Source organism: Anolis sagrei, chromosome 2 (genome assembly GCF_037176765.1).
Source record: "Anolis sagrei isolate rAnoSag1 chromosome 2, rAnoSag1.mat, whole genome shotgun sequence".
NCBI lineage: Eukaryota > Metazoa > Chordata > Lepidosauria > Squamata > Dactyloidae > Anolis > Anolis sagrei.
In genome coordinates, this window is record NC_090022.1 from 15,303,815 (window position 1) to 15,326,775 (window position 22,961).

At 47.5% G+C, this 22,961-nt stretch overlaps 1 protein-coding gene across 1 annotated transcript in view; it reads left to right on the forward strand.

Annotated features, from left to right (window-relative positions):
* The window catches only part of LOC132765718 (uncharacterized), a 56,739-nt gene extending 34,662 nt beyond the window's left edge, over nucleotides 1-22,077 (forward strand). The window contains exons 6-8 of the mRNA XM_067464742.1: nucleotides 13,715-14,557; nucleotides 16,080-16,188; nucleotides 17,099-22,077. Coding sequence (XP_067320843.1) covers nucleotides 13,715-14,557; nucleotides 16,080-16,188; nucleotides 17,099-18,120 — 1,974 coding nt within the window. The 3' untranslated portion in view covers nucleotides 18,121-22,077. The remainder of the gene's footprint in view (nucleotides 1-13,714; nucleotides 14,558-16,079; nucleotides 16,189-17,098) is intronic.
* The last annotated feature ends 884 nt before the right edge of the window (nucleotides 22,078-22,961 follow it).

Here is a 22,961-nt window from a genome sequence, read left to right on the forward strand (position 1 = left end):
GCTACCCTTATTTTCCTATACACATCCTTTATCGGAACCCAGGAAATCCCTTGTTCTCCCCATCCGCCTCCCTGCCGTGAAGAGACAAAAGGTGTTCAATCAGCTGGCGGACGCCTCCAGGCATTTCCGCTCCTCTGCGCTGTCAAATTACATCCCGCCTCCTGGCCTCTGATTGGACGATCTGCAGAGGCGCTCCGAGGGCTCTGATTGGCCCCCTGGAGGCAACAGCGGCCGGCGATTGGAGGGAGGGTGGGACCAGCGGCCAAGCCTCCTCCCAGCTGTTCCGGAGCCGACCAATCAGGACAGAAGGAACTGACAGGAGGCGGGCGGGGGATTCAAACCCGGATTTCTTTGTTTTGCCTGTATAAATATGCCTGAAATTCACTGTACTGTATGCTTATAGAGGAAATATCCCTGTAATGCATCCTTTTCAGCTGAATCGCTAAATAAACGCTTCGGTCGTTGGGTACCTCTTCAGCCTCTGGCGAGATTAATTCTTAATATTTTTGCGTCTTATTGAATTGGCATCCGCTGGCCGCTCGCCAAGGTCAGGACCCCATTCGCGGTCCTTTTAGGGACTCTCCTCGCTGGGAGAACCCCCAAAAGAGCTCGATATCATTTGGCTTTACCACGAAGGGACTGCTGCTTGAGGTTCCAGACTAAATTATAGCCTAAATTCTCAAGCAGGCGCCTTGGTCTGATTCTTTGGGCCAGCAGCAAAGGAGGAACGGCTTGGGAAAAGAGGCGCCTCTCCCAATTCGGACTTTCATTTGACCAGCTAACCAAAACTACAAATTCTCCCGCAGCCACTTCCTCCCAAGCTCTGACCTAGGGTTTCAGCACAAAGGAGCGCCAGGGAAGCCTTGATCTAAGGACTTCCAGGAAGAGGAGCGACCGACGCGAAAAGGGGGGAAGAAAACGTCCGGACGGGTAAGAAGCCAACCGCGGGCTGCCTTGGCTGCCAGGTGGGAGGGGATTCTAGGCTTTCTGAACCAGCTTCGGAGTCGGCCCACTGGGGAGGGATTCTCTAGGTCTCGGTAACAAATTCCTGGCGGGAGGTAGCGAACATCCACGTTTGAGGTCCAGAATAGCAACTCAGCTCGCTTTTGCGGCCTTGGCTGGAGCTACGCTGGAGAGGGAGCCCTTCCCTTTCGGACTGCCTAGCTGCCAAGGGCTGATCGCCTCGGGCTCTCCTGCTAGGGGACCGTTCAGGCTCTAGCCTGCCAGCGGTTGGGGGGGCTACCCTGATTAGCCACTTCAGTGTGGGGCTACCAGGAGAGATGGGCGCATGTTATTCTGGGATCAAACGTCCTGCTTCATCAGAGACATCTTTTGGGAAGATACTGGCGGAATGGGGCAGGGTTGCGTCATCGACGCAGGCCAGTCGGGTAAAAAAATCGCATGGAGAGGTGGCCCTCCGGGCCCTCAGCAGGTGGAGTTTCGTGGCCCCTCATGGCAGTCGGATCGCTGTGAGGAGGCCAAGAGGACCGAAACCGCCTCTGCCCCATGCCTTTTTGCCATGTGCCGGAGGAGGTGGAAGGGGGGTAGTTGTGGCCAACTCCTACCATGCAAGGGGAAGGTAACAAAGCCCCAACCCCCAGGAAACCCCCTCCAGACCCCTTCACCTTCTCCCTTTGGAAGAAATTGCTTGTTCCCCTACCATCCCATTCCCATTCCCCTTTACCCAATCTCCCTGACTCCTTCCTTCCCTTTCCAACCCCTCCATTTCCCTATTCCCTATTTCTGCATTTATATGCCCCTCTGTTTGTTTTTTTCCTTCTGCTCCTGGAGGAAATGATCAGGGAAATTCTTTGCTCCCCTCCTCTCCTGCTTTCTCCTGTGCCACCTTTTTCCTTCCTCCAGATGGGAAAAGGAGGCATTGCTCATTCCCTTCTTCACCAAGCAGCCTACAGTTCCCTTTCTTTCTCAAGCTGAATCTTCGGTGCCTGTTTATTCATAATAAACAGTGTTTCTCCTCGCCAGGAGAGACTCTGCCACTGAGGTGACTCAGCTGCCTTGCAAAGGTCTCTCTCTCTCTCCTGGTCTCCCTGACCCAAGAGCTCTCTTTTTCTCCCCTTCTCTTCTGTGCAACTACAAAACCCATTTTTCAGGGGCAGTCACCAATGTCCCTGCCTTATCCTTTGTTCTCTCTTTACTCCCCAACTTCCCTTTTTTTTTCTCCCAAAACCCCTCCTCCCTTTCTCCTCTTGCAAAGGGAGGTGTAAGAGGGGACCTTTTCTGTTCCTGTTTCCTCTTGCCAAATAAAGTTTTCTGGGTCTCTTTCTCTCTCTCTCTCTCCCTCTCTCTCTCCCTGCCTTTTTTCCCCTTTTCTCTTTAAGGACCAGACCTCATCAAAGAGTTCCATGTGCTTGTGAAATGTCTCTGAAACCCATTCTCTCTCTCTCTCTCTCTCTCTCTCTTTCCTCCCCTCCCATCTTCTAAGGAACCAGTATTCTGTGAACTCTTTCCTCTATCTCCCAGAGAAATCCTGCTGCTCCCTCTTACCTCTTTCTCCAAAAACCTAAGGAAGGGATGCTCCAGAAGCATTCCCTCCTGACATTTCACCCACATCTATGATTAAATCTCTCTCTCTCACACACGCAGTCCCTCTGATGCTCTTTTCCTTCCTGGCCCTTCCTCCCTCCCCTTTCCCTGAGCGCATGTACGTGTATGTCTAAATTATCCCATTAACTGCCTTAAATATGAAGGGGGCGTCGAGGTCCAGGGGTCCCCTCTGCATGAAGAGCAACTGGTCGAACTGTGGGACCCATAATCCACTCCTGCCGCTGAGGACAACTACCTGGGCGGGGTGAGCAAGGGAGGTCCGTGGACTTTCCTGTGTGGAACCCAGATGGCACAGGAAGATCCCAGGAGAACAGGACCAGACCCCTGCCGCCCAGAAGAGACAGCCCCCCCTAGAGGCTGATCTGAGCCCCCACGGGGGAATGCCATCGCAGGAGGAGCAACCAGGATCCCACAGCAACTGCCATGAAGGAAGGAGGCCCTGCCCGTTCCAGAAGCTGTGCAGAGGGGTGGCCCAAAGGAGACCACTGACGCCCCCACTAGGTATGAAAGTTTTTCCCTTTTGTTTCCCCACTAACTACCCTTGGGCTGGGAAGGGGGGGGTGGGGGGGCTGTAAACCTTCTTTCTGACTGTCCTAGACACTATCCCTGAGTCTCTGTGTTGATGGAGAACCGGACCTGTCTGCGGTCACCAGGAGGCGCCACGCCAGAAGGAGTAGCAAGGCTGTGCCCCATCTTCTCCCTCCCCCAAGTGCCAAGGGAGGAGCCAGCGCCCCCAGGAGGCCTGAGGACCACTGCCAGATGGGAGGATTCCACCATGTGCCATCCTTCTCCATTGGGAACTCACTCTGGACCCCTGAGTGCTCCATGCTGACGGCCATCACAGGCTCCATCATCCCCTGCCTCCACCGTCTTCACCTTCTTACTTCAGTCTCCTTTTTCTTTCTCCAACCCAAAGAACACTCCGCCACTGGTCTCTCCCACCCTGCTGGGTCCTGCTGTTGTTGCTTGAGTGGGGCCCCGAAATAAACAACAGAATACAATCTAATCAGTCTAGAAAGAGGCCCTGAGTACTTGGGGGGGGGATTGTCGAGGCTTGAGGAAATGAGTGTGACCATTTCCCAGCCTCGAAGGGAGGATTTGATGCAGAGCATCTTTCCCCCCCCCCAAGTATTTGTAGTTCACCAAGGGCCAGACAATGGATTCTGCTGCTTCCTGGCCCAGATGGGACATAACTGGGTTCCTGTTTCCTCTCTGTGAATTCTCTGGCTTGTGCACTGGACCCTGGCCCCTGATCAGGGAAATGCAGTTCCCAAAGGACATTGCCCCACTCTCCACCATTTGTGGACTCTTTGCGGACCTTTCCTGCCCTTCCTGATTGACTTGGTGCCCTAGCATCACGGACTTCCTCCATGAACTCCAAAAGCCAAGCCGCTTGGGAAGCATGGCCCCCGCCTGTGGGTGCATGCCCTTGTTGCAAAGGATCATACCTCAGGAACTCTGCTGCTTATCTCCATCAATTGCTGTGGTTTTCTAATAAACTTTACTGGGATGGGGGTGGGATGGGGACCCTTTTTATGAAATCTATGAGCTTATGAAGGTTTATGAAGAATGTATATGAACTATATGTAATGAAATGAAACAAGATGTACCCTCACCCCCTTCCTTGCCTTTCCCCTCTTGAACTTTGCCCTACAAAAGAGTATGTGACCTGGGGATTACAGTTTAAGGAATCCAATTTCCTTGGAAGAAGCTCCATTCATATTGACATTGCATGGAAAATACTGGCAAATCTATGGCTTTGTTTTTCAGAGTTCAGACAAACAAAAGTCAGAGATTTTGTCAGCCAAAAGCCCGGAAAAACAGACTGATTGCATCAATTATGGTGTTTGTGTACGCTCCCCTGTGACAAAGGACTCCCTTCGCCACAGGGTTGAGATCCAGACACCACCCACAGCTACCCTTATTTTCCTATACACATCCTTTATCGGAACCCAGGAAATCCCTTGTTCTCCCCATCCGCCTCCCTGCCGTGAAGAGACAAAAGGTGTTCAATCAGCTGGCGGACGCCTCCAGGCATTTCCGCTCCTCTGCGCTGTCAAATTACATCCCGCCTCCTGGCCTCTGATTGGACGATCTGCAGAGGCGCTCCGAGGGCTCTGATTGGCCCCCTGGAGGCAACAGCGGCCGGCGATTGGAGGGAGGGTGGGACCAGCGGCCAAGCCTCCTCCCAGCTGTTCCGGAGCCGACCAATCAGGACAGAAGGAACTGACAGGAGGCGGGCGGGGGATTCAAACCCGGATTTCTTTGTTTTGCCTGTATAAATATGCCTGAAATTCACTGTACTGTATGCTTATAGAGGAAATATCCCTGTAATGCATCCTTTTCAGCTGAATCGCTAAATAAACGCTTCGGTCGTTGGGTACCTCTTCAGCCTCTGGCGAGATTAATTCTTAATATTTTTGCGTCTTATTGAATTGGCATCCGCTGGCCGCTCGCCAAGGTCAGGACCCCATTCGCGGTCCTTTTAGGGACTCTCCTCGCTGGGAGAACCCCCAAAAGAGCTCGATATCATTTTTTTCCCTTCTTGAAGATTGGGACCACATTGGCCCTCCTCCAATCTGCTGGAACTTCTCCTGTTCTCCAAGAACTCTCAAAGATGGTTGCCAATGGTTCCGAAATGACTTCCGCTAGTTCCTTCAATACTCTTGGGTGTAGTTGATCTGGCCCTGGGGACTTGAACTCATTTAGAGTGGCCAGGTATTCCTGGACGACTTGTTTCCCAATTTGGAGTTGGATGTCCTCAAATCCCTCATCCACTCCGTTTTGCTGAGATTGACTTTCTTTTTGTGAGAAGAACGAGGCAAAGAAGGCATTAAGTAGTTCTGCCTTTTCCCTACCCCCTGTCACCATTGCCCCATCTTCTCCTCGAAGACGTTAGCTTCAAATTGCATCAAATGGACAGTGTAGATGCCGAGTTGTTGTAGGTTTTCCGGGCTATATGGCCATGTTCTAGAGGCATTTTCTCATGACGTTTCGCCTGCATCTATGGCAAGCATCCTCAGAGGTAGTGAGGTCTGTAGGAACTCGGAAAATGGGTTTATATATCTGTGGAAAGACCAGGGTGGGACAAAGGACTTTTGTCTGCTGGAGCTAGGTGTTGAATGTTTGAACTGACCACCTTGATTAGCATTTAATGGCTTGGAAGTGCCTGGGGGAATCTTTCACATCAGGCACATCAAATTACCTCTCAAAGAAAGCAGACAAAAGTCCTTTGTCCCACACTGGTCTTTCCACAGATATATGAACCCATTTTCCTACTTCCTACAGACCTCGCTACCTCTGAGGATGCTTGCAATAGATGCAGGCGAAACGTCAGGAGAAAATGCCTCTAGAACATGGCCATATAGCCCGGAAAACCTACAACAACCCAGTGATTCCGGCCATGAAAACCTTCGACAATACAGTGTAGATGCCATTTGACCCCACTGTAACTGCCATGGCTCAACGCTGTTGAATTGCAAGACTCTTTAGCTGCCTCTGCCAAACTGAAGTGCTACAAAGTGGGGTCAACTAATACAACAAAACAACAAAACTTTACTTATATACCGCTCTATTTCCCCGAGGGGACTCCGAACAGTTTCCAAGTAGCATCATCAATACATACAAAGTAAACAGCATAAACATAAAATTAACAAGACAATATAAGCATTAAAAACCACAATAGCACATACATTTAAAATAATCTGCCTGTTCAAGGCATTTTAAAAGGCCGGACTGAGGCTAGTGCGATTTTAGAGGGCCCGGGAAATTAGGTAGTCTATGGCCGTACATTTCCAGGGCCCAATCTGGATAGGGCCAATTTCAACAGTATCTGGGGCAGAGCTAGAACTAGTCGTTCTCAAAAGCTTGTGTAAACCACCAGGTTTTCAAGCTCTTATGAAAGGTGGGGAGGGATGGGGCCTGTCCTATTTCTCCAGGAAGGACATTCCAGAGGCGGGGGCCACCACCGAGAATGCCCTCTCTCTCATCCCCAACAACCGTGCTTGAGACGGTGGTGGGAGTGAAAGGAGGGCCTCCCCGGAAGATCTTAAAGTTCGTGCCGGTTCATAGAGGGAGATGCGATCACAAAGATAGGCAGGGCCCGAACTGTTTAGGGCTTTATTGGTCATAACCTGCACCTTAAATTTGGATCAGCAACTTATCGGCAGCCAGTGAAGCTGTTATAAAAGGGGCGTTGTATGCTCCCTATAGTTTGTGCCAGTAAGGAGTCTGGCTGCCGCCCGTTGTACCATTTGGAGCTTCTAGGCCATCTTCAAGGGCAGCCCCACGTAGAGTTCATTACAATAGTCCAATCTGTATGTAATCAAGGCATGGACCACCCTGGTCAAGTCAGACTTCATGAGGTATGGTCGCAGCTAGTGCACAAGTTTGAGTTGTGCAAAGACTGACACCTGAGGATCAAGCAACAGCATTGAATCCAGGAGGAACCCCCAAGTTACGGACCTGCACCCTCGGGGGGAGTGTAACCCGGTCGAGCACAGGTTGCCACCCAATACCCCAGTCGGCCCCACAACTGACCAGGAGGACCTCTGTCTTGTCTGGATTAAGCTTCAACCTCTTAGCCCTCATCCAGTCCACCACAGCAGTCAGACACTGGTTCAGGGTCTGGGACGCTTTCTTGGAGTTTGGTGGAAATGAATAGTAGAGTTGGGTGTTATCTATCAACCCCTGGGCCATCCCTGTCATCAGAAACACTGCTATATGCCTGCGAAAAGTGGACTATCTGCAGATGTCACATGCAACTTCTGGAACGATTCTATCAGCACTGCCTCCGAAAAATCCTGCAAATTTCTTGGGAAGACAGGCGGACAAATGTCAGCGTGCTGGAAGAAGCAAAGACCACCAGCACTGAAGTGATGCTCCTCCGCCATCAACTCTGCTGGACCAGCCACGTTGTCCGAATGCCCGACCACCGTCTCCCAAAGCAGTTACTCTACTGTGAACTCAAGAACTGAAAACATAATGTTGCAGGACAGGAAAAGAGATTTAAAGATGGGCTCAAAGTCAACCTCAAAAACTGTGGCATAGACACCGAGAACTGGGAAGCCCTGGCTCTTGAGTGCTGTAGCTGGAAGTCAGCTGCGACTATCGGTGCTGTAGAGGCACAAATGGAGGGCAAAAGAGAGAAACATACCAAGAGGAAGGCGCGTCAAGCCAACCCCAACCGGGACCGCCTTTCACCTGGAAACCAATGTCCTCACTGCGGGGAAACATGCAGGTCAAGAATAGGGCTCCACAGTCACCTACGTACCTACCACCAGGACACCGAACTTGGAAGACAATCTTACTCGGACAACGAGGGATTGCCTAAGTAAGTACTTGGGATGCATTCACACTGTAGAATTAATGCAATTCTATAGGATCATGAGAGTTGAAGTTTTACAAGTCCCTTAACATTCTCACCAAACTACAACTCCTACGATTCCATATATGGAATGACCGACCATGCAATTGGACAATTATTTCAGTAAGGAGACGCCGAGGATTTTGTTTTTACAGGCTGTATTGTTTTTGATATCACATTTTAAATGTTTTAATTGTTTTTATAATTGTTTTAACTGTATTTCTATAATTGTTATGGCATCGAATCGCTGCCAACTGTTGACCGCCTTGAGTTGCCTCTGGCTGAGAAAGGCGGTATTTCTTTTAATTTATTTATTGTGTCAGGAAACCGAACAGTTGTATTACATTTTTGACAGAACAAACAAACAAACATACAAAAGACACAGAGTTTGTAAGCTTGGTAGTTGATTAAATGTCCTTTGACCAGTATCTGGCCACTTGGAGTGCCTCTGGTGTTGCTGCAAGAAGGTCCTCCATTGTGCATGTGGCAGGGCTCAGGTTGCATTGCAGCAGGTGGTCAGTGGTTTGCTCCTCTCCACACTCGCATGTTGTGGATTCCACTTTGTGGCCCCATTTCTTGAGGTTGGCTCTGCATCTCGTGGTACCAGAGCGCAGTCTGTTCAGCGCCTTCCAAGTCACCCAGTTTTCTGTGTGCCAGGGGGGAGTCTCTCATTTGGTATTGGCCATTGATTGAGGCTCTGGGTTTGAGCCTGCCACTTTTAGACTCTCGCTTGCTGAGGTGTTCCAACGAGTGTCTCTGTAGATCTAAGAAAACTATTTCTTGATTTAAGTCATTGACGTGCTGGCTGATGCCCAAACAAGAGATGAGCTGGAGATGTCTCTGCCTTGGTCCTTTCACTATTGGCTGCTACTTCCCGGCAGATGTCAGGTGGTGCAATACCGGCTAAGCAGTGTAATTTCTCCAGTGGTGTAGGGCGCAGACACCCCGTGATAATGCGGCATGTCTCATTAAGAGCCACATCCACTGTTTTAGCGTGGTGAGATATGTTCCACACTGGGCATGCATACTCAGCAGAATAGTAGCATAGCGCAAGGGCGGATGTCTTCACTGTGTGTGGTTGTGATCCCCAGGTTGTGCCAGTCAGCTTTCGTATGATATTGTTTCTAGCACCCAGAAGCAACCAGGCGGTATACAAATGTGATAAATGAATGAATGAATGAATGAAGTCCTGGTAATGAAAGGGGTGTCAATCAAGTTGCATCAATTCTATAGTGAAGATGCAGCCTTCTTCCTCTAGAAGGCGCAATCTGCTTTGCTTGGGAGGAAGCCTTGCAAAGAGTTAAGCCCAGAGAGAGGCCTGTTTTGCTAGAAAAGCCCGGGACTCTGCTAGGGTTTTTTGTGGGAGGACTTTAATAGTAGATGCACCTTCCTGTCCTGCTTTTCTTTACCCCGAGGGGAAAGAAAAATCGCCTTTTGGATTTCCCAATCTCTGTTTCTTGCAAGGTGCAATTGATCCCTTGCAAGGGAGCCCTGCAGGCAGGTGAGTGGATTTTGCAAAACAAGAGGGATTTTTGCAACTCCAGTTTGGGAGGGTAAACAAAAAAAGAGGAAGTGAAATCTGCAATTAGGAAAGAAGGAAGGAGAGATTTTGCATCTCTTTGAAAAAAAAATAATTGCATCCTCAGGTTTAATTTGTAAGAGTCAGCAATTCCCTGGGGTGATAATGTTGCAAGAGCAAAGCAGGGTTGCCAACATTTGAGCTGTGCAGGGATTAGTAGTATAAGCCCTTTCTTGTGGATGCATCCACACTGTAGTAGAATGAATGCGGTTTGGCGCCACTTTAGCTGCCAGGGCTCAATGCTATGGAATGCTGGGAGTTGTAGTTTTGGTGAGGCAGAGAAGCCTATATAGATCTTGCAAAACTGCAACTCCCAAGTGTCAAATTGCATTCAGTCTACTTGCTGATGCACCCCAAGGAAGCTTTTAAACAGGGGCTGGATGGCCATCTGTCAGGGGTGATTTGAATGCAATATTTCTGCTTCTTGGCAGGGGGTTGGACTGGATGGCCCATGAGGTCTCTTCCAACTCTTTGATTCTATGATTCTAAGGCTTTTTTTTCTTTCCTGTGAATTTTCTGAAGCTTTTTAGAGGAGGCATCTACACCAGGCATGGGCCAACTTTGGCCCTCCAGGTGTTTTGGACTTCAACTTCCATAATTCCTAACTGTTGGGAATTGTGGGAGTTGAAGTGCAAAACCCCTGGAGGGCCCAAGTTTTCCAGTGCCCGATCTACACAATAGAATGAGTGCAGTTCATTTATTTATTTACTTACTGTATATACTCGAGTATAAGCCTAGTTTTTCTTTCCTTTTTTTAGGCTGAAAAAGTTTTCCCAGGCTTATACTCAAGTCAAGGTTATTTATTATTTTACTTTGTTGTTATTGTTGTTGTTGCTGTTGTTTTATTATTTTATTTATTTTATTTACTGCATTTGTATACCGCCTTTCTCAGCCGATCGGCGACTCAAGGCAGTTTCCAACAAAACAGTATACATAATATCATAGAGACATCAGACTTGCAACAAAGATCCGCCTAGTCAAGGCCATGGTATTCCCTGTAGTAACCTACGGATGTGAGAGCTGGACCTTAGGGAAGGCTGAGTGAAGGAAGAGAGATGCTTTTGAACTGTGGTGTTGGAGGAAAGTGCTGAGAGTGCCTTGGACTGCGAGAAGATCCAACCAGTCCATCCTCCAGGAAGTAAAGCCCGACTGCTCATTGGAGGGAAGGATACTAGAGACAAAGTTGAAGTACTTTGGCCACATCATGAGGAGACAGCAAAGCCTAGAGAAGACAATGATGCTGGGGAAAGTGGAAGTCAAAAGGAAGAGGGGCCGACCAAGGGCAAGATGGATGGATGGCATCCCTGAAGTGACTGGACTGACCTTGAGGGAGCTGGGGGTGGTAACGGCCGACAGGGAGCTCTGGCGTGGGCTGGTCCATGAGGTCACAAGGAGTCGGAGACGACTGAACGAATGAACAACAACAACAGTTTAAAACATTAAAACAACATAAAACACAACAAGCAATAAAAACAACATCATTAGCATCTCCTTATTGTCAAGCATTGTCCAGTTCCATCGTCAAATCATCAATTTCCTATATCAGTTACCTATATTTTACTTTATTATTGTTATTATTACATTTATTATTTTACTCTATTATTACGGTTACTATTACATTCCATTATTTTACTCTATTATTATTATTATTATTATTATTATTTTACTCTATTTATTATTATTGGAAGGATACGTAAGCATATTTATATTGAAGAAGGTTAGAATAATGGTTGGATCAGAGTTGGACAGTCTTATGTTGAATTACAGTTTTATGTAAATATTCAAAAACATTTAACTAACTGATGCCTCAATTTAATGTAATTTTATTGGTATCTATTTTTATTTTGAAATTTACCAGTAGCTGTGGTATTTTCCACCCTAGACTGTTTAAGGAGCTCCACTGGCTGCCATTCATTTTCCGAGCCCAATTTAAGGTGCAGGTGCTTACCTACAAAGCCCTGAACGGTTTGGGACCACCCTACCTGCGAGACCGCATCACAGTCTACGAACCCACACGCTCTCTTCAGTCATCAGGAGAGGCCCTGCTCGTGATCCCGCCCGCCTCGCAGGCGCGCTTGGTGGGGACACGGGACAGGGCCTTCTCTGTGGTGGCCCCCCGCCTCTGGAATGCCCTCCCGAAAGATCTTAGACAGGCCCCTACTTTGGCGGTGTTCAGAAAGAACCTGAAAACCTGGCTGTTTCAACGTGCCTTCTCGGATTAGGAACCCCACTATCAAGTCCAGAAGCACTTTAGCAGAGTCAAGATCACCCTCAACACACACTGCACTTATATATTTTTAATCCCATATCCCTCCGACACTTTCAGCACTTTTAATCCTGTACCCTACTACGGCCGGCTCAGTTTTTAATAATGTTCTGTTGTATTGTTACTGCTATTGTTTTCTGCTTCAACTGTTTTATTTGCTATGTATTGTATTGTTGTACTGTGTTGTTGTATTGTATTGGGCTCCGGCCTGTTGTAAGCCGCATCGAATCCTTTTGGAGATGCTAGCGGGGTACAAATAAAGTTATAATAATAATAATAATAATAATAATAATATTCGAGTCAATCCATTTCCCCAGTTTTTTGTGGTAAAATTAGGTGCCTCGGCTTATATTCGGGTCGGCTTATACTTGAGTATATACGGTATTTTGTACATTTATATCCTGTCCTCACCACCGGGGTGGGGAGGGGTACACTTCTGAAGCTTTTTAAAGGAGGCATCTACACCAGGCATGGGCCAACTTTGGCCCTCCAGGTGTTTTGGACTTCAACTTCCATAATTCCTAACACCAGCTGTTAGGAATTGTGGGAGTTGAAGTCCAAAACACCTGGAGGGCTGAAGTTTGCCAATGCCTGATCGACACAATGCAATGAGTGCAGTTCATTCATTCATTTACTTATTTTGTGCATTTGTATCCCGTCCTTCTCACCCCTGGGGTAGGGAGGGGTGGCTTCACAACAAGTACTCATTTGAGTGCTAACCACAAACACAAAACACATTTAAAAACAATTCATTAATTCAAAAACAATTCAGGATTGAGTCCCCCCCGGGGGTTGAGAAGGGCTGGGTAGAAGTACTCGAAATAAATAAATAAATAAAATTGTGGCGCAGCTGGCTGAGTGTCAGCTGCATTAAGATCATTTTGACCAAAAGGTCATGAGAATCGAAGCCAGCCCGGGTTGGAGTGGGTTTCCAACCAATTGTGTAGCCTGTTGTCGACCTTTGCAACCCGAAAGACAGTTGCATCTGTCAAGTAGAAAAATTAGGTACCACCTTAAAGTGTGGGGAGGCTAAATTAACTAATTTATGAGGCCATTAAAAAAAAACTCCAGCAAGCACTCCAGCAAAAAGCATGCGGGGAATGCGGAAGTACTTCATCAGTGTCGCAGATGGACAATAAAAGCGACAGCTCCCCTGGCGGCCAGAAAAAGTTAAATAGCTTCTGTCTATGTCTGTATATGTTGTATGTCAAAATTGGCATTGAATGTTTGCCATATATGTGTACACTGTAATCCACCCTGAGTCCCCTGCGGGGTGAAAAGGGCGGAATATAAAAGCTGTAAATAAATAAATAAATAAATAAATAGAATACATTACATTAAGAAACATTTGATTAAAATTATGCCGGTTCAAAATCAGTGCCTGGGACAGTCCATTGTCATACATATCACATTGGGTCTTATTCCTGGTTGTTGCTGCTACTGTTCAAATGCTTGGTCCCATAACCAGGTTTTCAGTTTCTTTCTAAAGGACAGGAGGGAGGGAGGCAATCTGATGTCACTGGGGAAAGAGTTCCACAGGCGAGGGGCCATCACTGAGAAGGCCCTGCTTCTTGTCCCCACCAGTCACATTTACGATGGTGGTGGGATCGAGAGCAGGGCCTCTCCAGCTGATCTTAATCTTTGTGATGGTTTGTAATGGAGATACAATACATTAATCATATTTTGTTGGATGTGTGGAGGTAAAATTGGTGGCATGGACCTTGTAGGCATAAGGTTTGCACTGCCTATCTGCTGCCTTTTTCTCATTGTCTTGACCCCTCTCCCTTGCAGACAATCCATTCTCACTCCTTAAGGATGTCATCTGATTGATCCCTTTGTAAAAAAGCTTCTCCTTACATCCTGGAAAAACCTCGATGGAAACCAGTCTCTTTTGCTGACAATATTACAGAAGGAAAAGGCCGAATTGAAGAAGAGATAGATTTCTACGATTTTACAAGACTCTGTCCAAATTTGGGTCTCGTTCAGAAGGGAAATGGCTGCCGAGGAAGGTTCGAAAAGGTCCACGCCTGGGCACCCGAGGGTCAAAACAGAAGACCACGATCCCACAGGCCCTAAAATAGCAGAAGGGACAGAAAGGGGCAGCAAATCACCTCGCGTCCTTCAAGTCGGGACCATCAGGGAGTTCCTCAACTGGGCTGCTCCCCTCCAAGTCAAGGAGGAGCCCGAGGAAGGCTTGCCCGAACGCTGGGAAGCCCAGTGGCAGGAGTTCCTCGCCGCCATGCAGTCCTCCCATCTCGGGTGGGGAGGCCCACCGCTGACCGAAGACGTGGTGCCCTGGGGGGACAACAAGGCGTTCTTCGCTTCCTTCGAGCGCCTGGCCGGGACTTGTAAGCTTCCCCGGCATGAGTGGTTGGCCCGCCTCTTGCCCGTGTTGAGCCGAGAGGCCAAGGAGGCCTACAGCAACCTCAGCGCCAGAGACCGCGGGGAATACGGCAAGGTCAAGGCGGCCATCTTGAAAGTGGACGCCATCCGGATGGAGACCCAGCGTCAGCGCTTCCGGCAGTTCCGCTTCCACGAGGCCAAGGGGCCCCGGGAGGTGTGCAGCCAGCTGCGGGAGCTGTGCCGCGGGTGGCTCAAGCCGGAGAAGCACACCAAGGAGCAGATCTTGGACCTCCTTGTCCTGGAGCAGTTCCTGACCCTCTTGCCGCACGAAATCCAGAGCTGGGTCAGGGAGCACGACCCGGAGACCTGTGCCCAGGCGGTGCCCCTGGCAGAAGCGTTCATGCTGAAGCGCCGGGAGACGGAGAGGAAGGAAAGACAGGTGAGTCCCTTGACACTTGCAAAAAAGACGACTGAGAGGAGACATGATAGCCATGTATAAATATGTGAGGGAAGTCACAGGGAGGAGGGAGCAAGCTCGTTTTCTGCTGCCCTGGAGACTAGGGCACGGAGCAATGGCTTCAAACTACAAGAATGGAGATTCCACCTGAACATTAGCAAGGACTTCTTGACTTTGAGAGCTGTTCAGCAGTGGAACTCTCTGCCCCGGAGTGTGGTGGAGGCTCCTTCTTTGACTTCCTCCCTATGACTTCCTCTCACATATTTATACATGGCCCTGATCATGTCTCCTCTCAGCCTTCTCTTCTTCAGGCTAAAATGATCAAGGGTCTGGGGAACAATCCCTATGAGGAGCGGCTTAAAGAGCTGGGCATGTTTAGCCTACGGAAGAGAAGGCTGAGAGAGGAGACATATTTATTTATTTATCGTGTCATCAGCAACCATACCATTGTGTTACAATTCTAACAGAACAAAACAAACAAACAGATTAAAAAGAAAAAGGAAAAAAAACACACAGATTTTGCAAACTTGATAGTTGGTTAAATGTCCTTTGACCAGTATCTGGCCACTTGGAGTGCTTCTGGTGTTGCCGCAAGAAGGTCCTCCATTGTGCATGTGGCAGGGCTCAGGGTGCATTGCAGCAGGTGGTCTGTGGTTTGTTTTTCTCCACACTCGCATGCCGAGGATTCCACCCTGTAGCCCCATTTCTTAAGATTGGCTCTGCATCTCGTGGTGCCAGAGCACAGTCTGTTCAGGGCCCAGTCTTCTGTGTGCCCAGGGGGGGAGTCTCTCATCTGGTATCACCCATGGATTGAGGTGCTGTGTTTGGGCCTGCCACTTTTGGACTCTCGCTTGCTGGGGTGTTCCAGCGAGTGTCTCTGTAGATCTAAGAAAACTATGTCTTGATTTAAGTCGTTGGTGTGCTGGCTGATACTCAAACAGGGGACATGATAGCCATGTATAAAAATGTGAGAGGAAGTCATAGGGAGGAGGGAGCAAGCTTGTTTTCTACTGCCCTGGAGACTAGGACGCAATTGAACAATGGCTTCAAACTACAAGAGAGGAGATTCCATCTGAACATGAGGAAGAACTTCCTGACTGTGAGAGCTGTTCAGCAATGGAACTCTCTGCCCCAGAGTGTGGTGGAGGCTCCTTCTATGGAGGCTTTTAAGCAGAGGCTGGATGGCCATCTGTTGGGGGTGCTTTGAATTCGATTTTTCTGCTTCTTGGCAGGGGGTTGGACTAGATGGCCCATGAGGTCTCTTCCATGAAATGTATGAAACTTTGTGTTCAGTGTATTTTGAAATTTCAGCTGACCGAAGTATATGTGCATGTGTATGTTCAGTGTTGGCCCCTCCATTTGCCAATGGGGAGTCAGAAGGAGGGGATAAAACCCCCCAAACTAACAAGAGATAAAAATCTTAGAGCTAAAAAGTTTGAGCACCCCTCAAATATGATACCTTATGGTATAAGGTAGTATGTTATTGTGTGGATCTGCATTTCAGACACTGGAAGCCCGGCTTGTGAGCAGGTCTGAGTCGAGAGCGTCTTCCTTTGGTGCCGGGCTGAAGCGCATCTGCAGAGAGGTGAAGCAAGAAAGCATAAGAGTTCTGGGTAAGGATTTGGCGTTCCCCAGACCTTCGAACATAGTCACCGGTGTTCCTTAGAGGGAATCCAACCTCGGCCACTATCATCCCCCATTGAGTTTTTGTTGTTTGCTCTTGCCACGTAATTAAACTAATAGAAATGTAGTCAACCCACACGGTAAAGTAATGTTGTGCCATATGGAATGTGTCTGTTGGTTTCCACTAGGAACATATTGGTACAGGTTGAGCATCCTCTGTCCCAAAATATTCCCAAATTAAAAATTGTCTAGGGTTGGGGTGGAGGGTTTGAAATAGTGACATCTTTGCTTTCTGGTAGTTCAAAATAAAACTTGGTCTCATGCACAAAAATATTTTAAAATATTGTGAATTTGTAGTTCACAACTCCCAGCAGCCCTGGACCGATGTGCCTTGGATGTGCTTGCTGAGGCATTCTGGGAGCCGTAGGAGTCAGGTAACTATGGCTCCCAGAATGCCTCAGGTAACATATCCAAGGCACGCTGCCGCTCAGGACTGCCGGAAGTCATCGTCCGGAGGCACTTCCTTGGGCTTAGCCCAGTGGCCTTGGAAGGAGGTGAGCAGGTTCGAATCCGGGGAGCAGCGTGAGCTTCCGTTGTCAGCCCCAACTTCTGCCAACCTAGCAGTTCGAAAATATGCAAATGTGAGTAGATCAGTAGGTACCGCTCCGGTGGGAAGATAATGGCGCTCCATGCAGTCATGCTGGCCACATGACCTTGGAGGTGTCTATGGACAACGCTGGCTCTTTGACTTAGAAATGGAGATGAGCACCAATCCCCAAAGGTGGACATAACTGGACTTATTTTCAGGGGAAACCTTTACTAACACATTTCAAGAGTTTCTCTCTCCTTGATACCTTAAATCTTGGGAAATTTAAGATCTCACCTACCCTTGTGTTTCAGATTCGAGTGACTCCGGTAGCGACTATGGAGAGAAGAAGGCAATCCGTAGCACAGAGAATGGTCTGAAAAGTCCTGGCAGAGCTCAGCTGAGTCCAAGGAGCTTCCTCCAGATTCCTGAGGCAAGGAAAATGTTCCACCAGAGCCAGGCCCTCATTAAACACCCGAGGGTCCACACAACCGAGAGCCCCCATCAGTGTCCGGATTGTGGCAAGCACTTCACCCAGCGCTCGAGCCTCACTATCCACCGGAGGATCCACACTGGGGAGAAGCCTTACCCTTGCCCTCAATGCGGGAAGTGTTTCCGCCAGAGCTCCAACCTTCTCAAACACCAGAGAATCCACTCGGGTGAGAAGCCACACCAGTGTCCCGAGTGCGGGAAGTGTTTTGCGCAGCGCTCGAACCTCCTCATCCACCAGCGGACCCACACGGGAGAGATGCCCTACGTCTGCTCTGAGTGCGGGGCTTGTTTCAGCCAACACCGCGGCCTGGTCACTCACCAGCGGATTCACATGGAGGAGATGCCGTACGGCTACGGCTGCCCAGATTGCGGCAAATGCTTCCAGCAGAATTCGGATCTCACAAAGCACTTGCGCGTCCACACGGGCGAGAAGCCGTACAGCTGCCCCGAATGCGGCAAAAGCTTCAGCTACAGCTCCAACCTCAGCAAGCACCAAAGGATTCACACGGGCGAGAAGCCGTACCTCTGCAACGTGTGCGGGAAGAGCTTCAGCCACTTGTCCACCCGCAACACGCACCAGAGGGTCCACACAGGGGAGAGGCCCTACGGTTGCACCGAGTGCGGGAAGCGTTTCATTTCCAGCTCCAAGCTCACGAGACACATGCGGACTCACTCGATCTACACCCCGTACATCTGCAACGAATGCGGGAGGAGCTTCAGTACCCACTCCATGCTGACGGCGCATCAGAGGATCCACTCGGCTGAGGGCTATGAGGTGGGCGATTCGTGGGAAGTGGCCGAACAGGGTCCAAGCAGCCACTTGGGCAGGTTGTCGCCGCTGTGATGGACGCCTGTTCCGTTCTTTATTGATTTAGTCTGTCCCGGTCGTATATAGGTCCCTTGTGATACTTAGAGGAAGGGTGCCAGGTCCCGAAAGTCTTGGAAACTGGAGGCCTGAAGCGTGCAGGCAGGAGGATGAGAAGAAGGAAGGAAGGGATAGGATTAGTTTGGTGGTTTTGGAAAATAGAGGTAGGCTGGGGAAACAAAAATAATAGGGTAGCGAGAGGGATGGAGTCAAGGTTTCAGGCTTGTATCGCCAGTTAGTTTTAGAAGGCAAAACCTAGTGCAGAATAGAGGTACTTTATCACAAGCAGGCCTCAAGACCAGCTGTTTTTAGCCTCTTTGTAGTAATGCATGTCCCACTGAAATTTAGCACTGTGAGAACTAAATAGAGCCTCCAGATTCAGTAGCAGTATACCTCTGACTACCAGTAGCTTGGCAATAAGCAGCAGGTGAAGGCGATGGCTGAGCTCTGAGCTAGCTTTCTGGAGGCAGGACAGTAAATCGAGAATAAAGAAGGAACAGCACTCAAAAACGGGAATTGCAGACAAGAATCAATCAGGGCCAGCTCATCACCTCAATAAAATCTGGCTACCAGTATTTTAAAAAACTCTAAAATCAGAACAGTAAATAAAAAGCAACCCCCCCCCCACAAAAAAAAGGAATTCCAGACAAGAATAAGTTAGGGCCAACTAATCACCTCAACAAAATCTGGCTAATAGTTTTTAAAAACCTCTAAAATCAAAACAGTAAATAAAAAGCAACACCCAAAAAACAGGAATTCCAGACAAGAATCAGTTAAGACTAGCTAATCACCTCAGCAAAGTCTGGCTACTGGTATTTAAAAACCTCTAAAATCAGAACAGTAAATAAAAATTAACACCCAAAAAACAGGAATTCCAAACAAGAATCAATCAGGGCCAGCTAATCACCTCAACAAAATCTGGCTACCAGTGTTTTAAAAAAAACCTCTAAAATCAGAACAGTAAATAAAAATTAACACCCAAAAAACAGGAATTCCAGACAAGAATCAATCAGGGCCAGCTAATCACCTCAACAAAATCTGGCTACCAGTGTTTTAAAAAAAACCTCTAAAATCAGAACAGTAAATAAAAATTAACACCCAAAAAACAGGAATTCCAAACAAGAATCAATCAGGGCCAGCTAATCACCTCAACAAAATCTGGCTACCAGTATTTAAAAACAGTAAATAAACCAGAACAGCAAATAAAAAGCAACACCCAAAAAGCAGGAATTCCAGACAAGAATCAATCAGGGCCAGCTAATCACCTCAACAAAATCTGGCTACCAGTATTTTAAATCAGAATAGTAAATAAAAAGCAACACTTCCAAAACAGGAATTCCAGACAAGAATCAATCAGAGCCAGCTAATCACCTCCCAACAAAGGATTCCCCCAGGCAGGATGCAGCCAAGCCTTGAAGCTGCAAGGCTATTCAGTGCTAATTAAGGTGCTCAATTGCAGCATTCACACTTGCTTCAAACAGTTCTTTCTCCCACCTGGACATTCGACAGATACATAAACATCCCTTGTCCTAGTTTCCAACAGACCTCACCACCTCTGAGGATGCCTGCCATAGATGTGGGCGAAACGTCAGGAGAGAATGCTTCTAGAACATTTTCATACAGCCTGGAAAACTCACAGCAATAAATAAGGAGGAAACCATGAAAATGAACAAAATCTGGCTACCAGTATTTTAAAAACTCTAAACTCAAAACAGTAAATAAAGAGCAATACTCAGAAAACAGGGGAATTCCAGATCAAAATCAATCAGGGCCAGCTAATCACCTCCCAATAAAGGATTCCCTCAAGCAGGAAGCAGCCAAGCCTTGAAGCTGCAAGGCTGTTCAATGCTAATCAAGGTGATCACTTGCAGTATTGCCACTTGCCTCAAACAGACAAGAGTTCTTTCTCCCACCCTGGACGTTCGACAGATATATAAAGCTCACTTGCCTAGTTTCCAACACACCTCATAAGCTCTGAGGATGCCTGCCATAGATGCAGGTTAAACATCAGGAGAGAATGCTTCTGGAACATGGCCAGACAGCCCGGAAAACTCAAAACAACCCAGTGATTCTGGCCATGAACACTTAATGGTGTTCAGTTGTATCTGTGACTTAAGGCACTGCAACCTGGCCAGGAACACCCCCACCATTGGATATGAGGATTGTATATGTTACCAAAACAACAGAGAGCCAGCATAGTGTAATAAGATCTGGTTTTAATGTTAGACTACAATTCTAGGGCACCAAGGTTTGAATCCCTGCTTGGACTTGAAAAGCTACTGGGTTGACAACTTGAGCAAGAGAAGGAGAATGGCAAATCTCTTGCCAAGAAAACCCCGTGAAAGGCTTGCCTTCGAGTTCCAAAAAATTGGAAATGAATGGAAGGCACATGACAACAACACCAAACTACAAATCCCAGGATACCATAGGATGGACCTATGACAGTGTGAATGGCATTCAGCTTGATACATACCTGTATAGTGTAGACTAGGCATGGGCAAACTTTGGCCCTCCAGGAGTTTTGGACTTCAACTCCCACAATTCCTAACAGCCGATCGGCTACCAGCTTGGTTCAGCCACATAGAATCATAGAATCAAAGAGTTGGAAGAGACCTCATGGGCCATCCAGTCCAACCCCATTCTGCCAAGAAGCAGGAATATTGCATTCAAATCACCCCTGACAGATGGCCATCCAGCCTCTGTTTAAAAGCTTCCAAAGAAGGAGCCTCCACCACACTCCGGGACAGAGAGTTCCACTGCTGAACAGCTCTCACAGTCAGGAAGTTCTTCCTCATGTTCAGATGGAATCTCTTGTAGTTTGAAGCCATTGTTCCGCGTCCTAGTCTCCAAGGAAGCAGAAAACAAGTTTGCTCCCTCCTCCCTGTGGAATATTGGAATATTGTGGCCTGTTCGGTGCATCTTAGGGCAAAGAGGGGTTTTATAGCGCAGGAAAAGGGGCAGGAAACACAGCAACATGATGAGTCTGGAGTACCTTCTCTGTGATGAAAACTCACCACTTTTGAGTCAGTTTTGTGGTAAAAAAAAATATGTGAGAGATATACAGTCGACCCTCCACACTGTGCATCTCACTTTTGTGGATTGAATTATTCAGGGATTTGATTAATACGTTCTCTCTAGGAAGGCAGTGACAAATCTCTAAAGAAATGCTGTCAAGAAAACTCATAGTAGGTTTAGCCTAAATTCAGAAAAGATAGCAGCAGACGGATTGTCATGACCTTATTTCCTGTTTTTGTGTGAAGCCAGGAAATTAGGCCATGCCTTAGAACTGGCCTGTGTATATTTGAAAAAAGGGAGAGGATTTCCATGGAAACAGGAGCAATGAAGAGGAGGGGCCAGGGTGAGAGAAGTAAACTGCCAGTTGGAATTTTGTTTCGTACCCCAATGTATGCTTTTTGAAATAAAGCCTTCCCACTTGGTTCATGAGGTAATTTCTTCTCCAGAAAGCAACACATCTGGACGTAAAATTCCGGATGACTATCTTCCATATTTTATTCAATCCGGACACAGATGACTATCTTGCATATTCAATCCACTTTGTGGTGCTGAAATGCAGTTTTACACTCTTCTATCTGACAGACTTCCCTTTTATCGTGATTTTCTCCAAACTGGAAGCATCTTTACAGATAGTATGATCATTTATTTTGGAAAGAACCTATCAGATTTACAGAGTTCTTTGTAAATGAAGTGGAAGGAATCTGTGATTTTAGAGAGGGCGAAACAAGCAAAATAGGCAGCTTGTCCATTTTTAAGGGGGCTACTATATTTTTTCCAAATGCTGGGCTTTGTAGTCACAGTGTCTGAGCGAAGGCTAGGATTTATGCATCCTTTTTGTGCTTTGAAAATCAATTCTGTGTCACAAGAAACGTTGGATTTGGGCATTGTATATATAGATATATATATAAACTGTTCAAAGTAGGTATGTTTGTGTATGTTTCTTTCTTTCATACACTATTCTTACAAGATGCTGCTGTTGCTATTATCTACCACAGTGGTTCTCAACCTTCCTAATGCCGCGACCTCTTAATACAGTTCCCCATGTTGTGGTGACCCCCAATCATAACCCTAACATTATGAATCGCCATGTAAATAATGATCTGCAGGATGTATTTTCATTCACTGGAGCAAATTTGGCACAAATACCCGGTATGCCCAAATTTGTATACTGGTGGGGTTGTGGGGGATTGATTTTGTCATTTGGGAGTTGTAGTTGCAGGGATTTATAGTTAACATGTAAACAAAGAGCATTCTGAACCCCACCAACAATGGAATTGAACCAAGGTTGACACAGAGAACTCCCATGATCAACAGAAAATACTGGAAGGGTTTGGTGGGCATTGACCTTGAGTTTAGGAGTTGTAGTTTGCCTACATGCAGAGAGCACTGTTGGCTCAAACAATGATGGATCTGGACCAAACTTGGCACGGATACTCCATAAGCCCAAATGTGAACACTTGTGGGGTTTTGGGAAAATAGACCTTGAGATTTGGGAGTTGTACTTGCTGAGATTTATAGTTCACCTACAATCAAGGAGCGTTCTGAACCCCACCAATGATAGAATTGGGCCAAACTTCCCACACAGAACCCACATGACCAACAGAAAATACTGTGTTTTCTGATGATCTTTGGCGACCCCTCTGACACACCTTCGTGACCCCCCAGGGGTCCCGACCCCCAGGTTGAGAAACACTGGTCTACCATATTTGCAGTCTTCCTTTTCCTCCGGCTGGAATGCAAGGAGGCTTACAAAAGTTACAACAGATAAAGATTTTAATAAATGTAAACATTTACAAATATTCTTC